At 34.2% G+C, this 4,998-nt stretch overlaps 1 protein-coding gene across 1 annotated transcript; it reads left to right on the top strand.

Moving 5' to 3' along the window:
- Nucleotides 1-563: 563 nt before the first annotated feature.
- LOC132182898 (36.4 kDa proline-rich protein) lies at nt 564-1,357 on the top strand. Its single transcript, XM_059596265.1, has one exon. It carries the CDS (start codon nt 602-604, stop codon nt 1,175-1,177), a length of 576 nt encoding a protein of 191 aa, XP_059452248.1. The 5' UTR covers nt 564-601; the 3' UTR covers nt 1,178-1,357.
- The last annotated feature ends 3,641 nt before the right edge of the window (nt 1,358-4,998 follow it).

Here is a 4,998-nt window from a genome sequence, read left to right as displayed (position 1 = left end):
GGTTCCCATCATATTAATTCTTCAGTAAATTTATGAGAATTAATTATTCTTGAGTTAACTCTAGAAGAACAAAGTTTAAAATTTGAAGAGCCAAGTAAGAGTCCACAAACTTTATTGGTTATTGTCAGTTATTGGTGAGAAGATCTAAAAGTTCCATTATTCCTAAGATCTCTGCTGTTTTCCTAGAGGAAGAAAAATCAGAAATTTCTACCCAAAACCAAGAGTGACCTTTTTTTTTTCAAGTAAGTATTCTTTGTTTTGCAATTTTATTTAAATAACAATGTTCTTCATAAAGTTCGATTTCTGGCTTGCGAATTATATTTTTTTGCCTTTTTGCAAACCAATTCCCAACATCTATCTCCTATTCTTTGACGACTACCTTCATTTTTTTTTTCCAATGCAATATTAAGATAAATGGGTAAAAAGAGAAACGACACTAAATTCAATAGAAAAATAAAAAAAATAAAAAAATAGTAGCAGGACCCACAAAAACTCCCATCCAGGCAATAGGGGACTGTACAATTGATTGTTGTGTCTATAAAAGAAAGGTAAAGCATGATATGAGACTCCATTCACTGAATACTGGTGAAAAAACATAAAGATGAGGAAGCATGCTCTCTCTAATCTCTTATTCCTACTAAACTTGGCCACTTTGCTCATCACTTCTTTTGCTTCAGCCAACTGCCCTCCTCCCTCTCGTCCTTTGCCACCCCACGGTGGCCATCCCCCACATGTTAGGCCACCCACTCCTGTGAAACCACCCCATCCGCCTCATATTTCTCCACCCAAACCACCAATTGTGAAACCTCCCATTGTACACCCATCACCACCTTATGTGCCCAACCCACCAGTCGTGCCGTCACCTAGACCTCCACAGTCACCGCCTGTCGTGCCATCACCAACTCCACCGGCAGGAGGCACGTGCTCCATTGACACTCTCAAGCTAGGTGCGTGTGTGGACGTGTTGGGTGGCCTTGTGCACGTAGGGATTGGCAGCAGCGCGAAGGACGCGTGCTGCCCCGTGCTGCAAGGACTGGTGGACTTGGACGCCGCCATTTGCCTTTGCACCACCATTAAGGTTAAGCTTCTGAATATCAACATCATCCTCCCAATTGCTCTTCAGCTCCTTGTTGACTGTGGCAAGACTCCGCCGGAGGGGTTCAAATGCCCCGCCTAGAAAACGGCTCCGTTTTACTCTTTTTATAGCTATTGCATGCACTACTTGTTTCTCAGGATGTACGTCACTTTGTAACAAAATAAAAAGTGAGATGTTTCCGTCATCTTCTTTGTTGTATATCATCAAATCGATATAGTACTTTGAGAATTTCGAGTTTATGAAGTTTATAAATTTCGTTTAGCTGACCAGAATCTCTCACACTCTTTCTTTTTCTTTTTAATGGCATTAAAAAGCAATAAGTGATTTGGCTTGAACACAAATATAACATATTAAAGTATGTAACTAATAGAAACTAAATGTCTTGCAACGAATATGAATCCTGCGTACATTTTTGGAATTTTAGGAGCAAGAAGCAATAGCAATGATTTTTATGTAAAAATAGAAAAAAGAAATCTCACATAAATTTGCGGGTCTTATTAGGCCTGAAAACTTTTGGAGTTGCATTCATTGAATAAAGCAAGGAAGTAAAAAAAAAACAAAAGAACAAAAAACGTAAAGAAAGTCAAATGCTATTTTTGGATGGATATAGCTTGTGGGGGTACAAAGATAGGTTTTTTTTTTTTTTTTCCTAAAAAAAAAAACATAAAAAAACAAATCTGTCATTTCTCAATTTTCCAATAGCTATCTTGAAACTCGAGGATCTGGGCTGTCATTCTGTGTGAAATTGTCACCAAATGGCCTCCTTCTTGTATAGAGTACTGGGGAGATCAAATTTCATGTGGATGGATAACACTGCATTTGCTCTCTTCTGACAACCCTTTTTGTTCTTCCGCTGCATCACAATTAGAATCATATATGTTCTATTGCTGGATGCAGCCATGCATTCTTATTCCGCTAGTCAAATTAAAATAACATTTTGGGTTAGCCAGAACGTTAAAATGAGAGCAAAAAAATTGCATCTAGCTCAACAATTTAGAGAAACATTTAGTAAGCTGCTAAACGCGCTCTACTTGCAAAAACAAAGCATTTTTTAATCTTTAACATTCTCTTATCTCTCAATAAAGAATAAAAAAAATCTTTGAAAAAAAGAATATTCAATTGGAGTCGTGAAAAATTGATAGTTAAAATAGATAGCTGATAATAAGGGATTCAAACAAGTGAATAGCTAAAATAAGAAAAAAAAAAAAACAAAAAACAAAAAAGTGTTTTTATAACTAAAATGGAGAGTAAACTTACTATGTAAATGCTACTAAAATCTTATTTATCTAACACAACAAAATAGTTTTCCTTTTGTTTTTTTGGTACAAAGTAGTTATTCTTGACTCCACGTATAAAGTAATGTTGCTTTTTACACTCATTTTATGAGTGACATGTTTTTTGAAGTGACTAATAGAGCAAATCACTTAAAATATGTAAAGAATCCTATCTATAATAATACTCTCCCCCCAACCCCACCCCTCTCATGGTGTGCTTTCATGTAATTGTTGATACTAATAATTCATTGTATGATATTTTTTGGAAGGTTTTGATGAATGCCATTTTATCAGCAAATGATTGAGGAAAGAGTGGGAACATTACTTCATTTTATAGACAAAATGTTTTCGTCTTTCACGAATTTTACAAATTAAGAGGCTACTGGACTTTGGCTACATCGATCCGGCTGATTTGTATGACTAGGAGTTTGGTAATAGAGTTCTTGCAATATCTATATATATTTATACCCTTTCCATATATATCCCTTTGAAATTCTTGAGATAGAGTAAGTCTTGTAAGTGGCTTTTTTTTCCTCTTCTGTATGTCTGTGACTATGCAAGGGTTTGTTTGATAAATGATTTTGTTTTGGTTTTGGTTCGATAGTGTAGCAAAAAGTGATTGATGTGAAAAAAATAAGAATTTTTTTTAAAAAAAAAAAAAGTGAAAAAGTAAGAATGTTTGGTATGGAAAAAAAAATGTTTTGTAGTGATTTTTTTATTTAAATAGTAATAAAAAATGATTGATGTGATGTAAAAAATAAGAGAATATTGAAAAAAAAAAAGAAAAAAAAAAAAAGTGAGATGAATAGTGTAGAGCCAAAATCATGCAAAACCGTTTCTCTCCTCAAATTGTACCTTGTATTGGTGCACTCCACTCCAACTTCTAGAAGTGGAGTGGAGTGGAGTCCAAAGAAAAGAGGAAAACAACTTAATCAAATGAATAGAGATATTTTATATGATTCGACAAGGAAGGCAAGGAGAAAACTTGCTACGGAGGCAAAGATATTCAACAGTAAAGAGACGGAATCAGGATGTTTTATTTGGAGGGACCAAAATATGAGCAGGTGGTTACACTTAATTTTGATAGGAGTCAAACATATATAATTTTTTAAACCAAAAAAAGTGCATGTATGTAGCTCCCCTTGATCTATATGTAGTTCTGTCCTGACTGTGTATATATATATATATAAATAAAGAGCTCTTACAATCTTTTAATTTTAATTTTGAAAATGAGTAGAAAAGAAATTATACACGATGTATCTTTAATTTTGGAAATAGAGTTGGTAGTGACGATATTGTTGAAGTAAGACTTGCTTATCACAAAATTTAGAAACCAAATCAATTAATATGCTTAATTTAGTTCAATAGAACTTCTGATATATTTTATCCAACATTAATCTAACAGCACTGATAAATCGCAAATACTGTATAAGTCTAATACTTAGTAAGTAAATCTCACAGTCGAGTATGGAATGAGCTATTGTTTATACGTAGAAGTAAACATGAATTTTTGATAAGCAAATGAGGTGTTACCTCTATTATTACACCATAAGTGTAGTTTTGGTTTATGAGATGCATTGGTATAATCCCAGCGACAATCGCTTATGTGTTTTAAAGCGGGAAACTAATGTGCTAATAGGTTATAACTATTATACATAGTCTACTTGAGATATTATACATTCTCAATAAGGTTAACGTTATCCCGAGAGACTTGTAATACAACATTGGTGCTTCTGCTATTATACGCTACCGTCCATAACATTAAGACCCCAACTGAGTCTGACCTCGGGTGGCCCACACTACTAATGATGTACGTTCTGTAATAACCCGCCAACTAAACATGGTTGCGTTGGTTACGAAACAACTATTGGATTTAAGACCTATATAAACACACTCACATTTGTCCATAGAATCAAGTTTATATAGTAAGTCCATAGTCATTATACCGCACGTACCGGTGTACCATATCATACGATATATCTTATTAATCGGTTGTTAAGGCATTTACCCAATTTAATGAAAAGTAATTATGCTCATAACATACGCGTGGTCAATCAGCTGACATATCGCACGTTTTTTTATAAAAAGCAGTCATAAGTATCTACTTACCTTGTACGCTCGCTCGAGGTACGTGGTAAGCATTTATGGACTCTCGCAATAATGAAACATAGTTTATCATTATGCACAATACTAAAGAATCTATTTTAAACACGTAGAGCCCTAATCGAAAAGCAACTAGCTAAAAGGTCATAAAACCCAAATGTCACCCATTCTAAACATTGTTCGCACGTTCTAGCTTTTAGTCAAACGTTTGGGCTCGAGGGCAAACGTTTGGTCATAATGCAGAGAACGTTCGATCAGATGCCTTAATGCATGCAAAGCTTCTATCCTTAAATTATTACGTAACAAATCTCATCTTAGGTTCTTAATGAGTGCATGTAAACATAACAAATAACATGCAAACCAAAGAAATTGAATAGTATTTTAAAAAGTTTGAAAACCTTTTTCTCTCTCATTTTTTTTTTAAAGAAAATAATAGCACAAATTTATCTTGGTATCACAAGACTCTTAAAGTGCATGGAAATCACAAGAATAACATGAATACCAGTTGAGTACAAAAGAGTTTAC

The sequence above is a fragment of the Corylus avellana genome, chromosome ca5, assembly GCF_901000735.1.
Source record: "Corylus avellana chromosome ca5, CavTom2PMs-1.0".
NCBI classification, from domain to species: domain Eukaryota; kingdom Viridiplantae; phylum Streptophyta; class Magnoliopsida; order Fagales; family Betulaceae; genus Corylus; species Corylus avellana.
The sequence above is the reverse complement of the archived record's forward strand: the minus strand, read 5'-3'. Positions and strand labels throughout refer to the sequence as shown.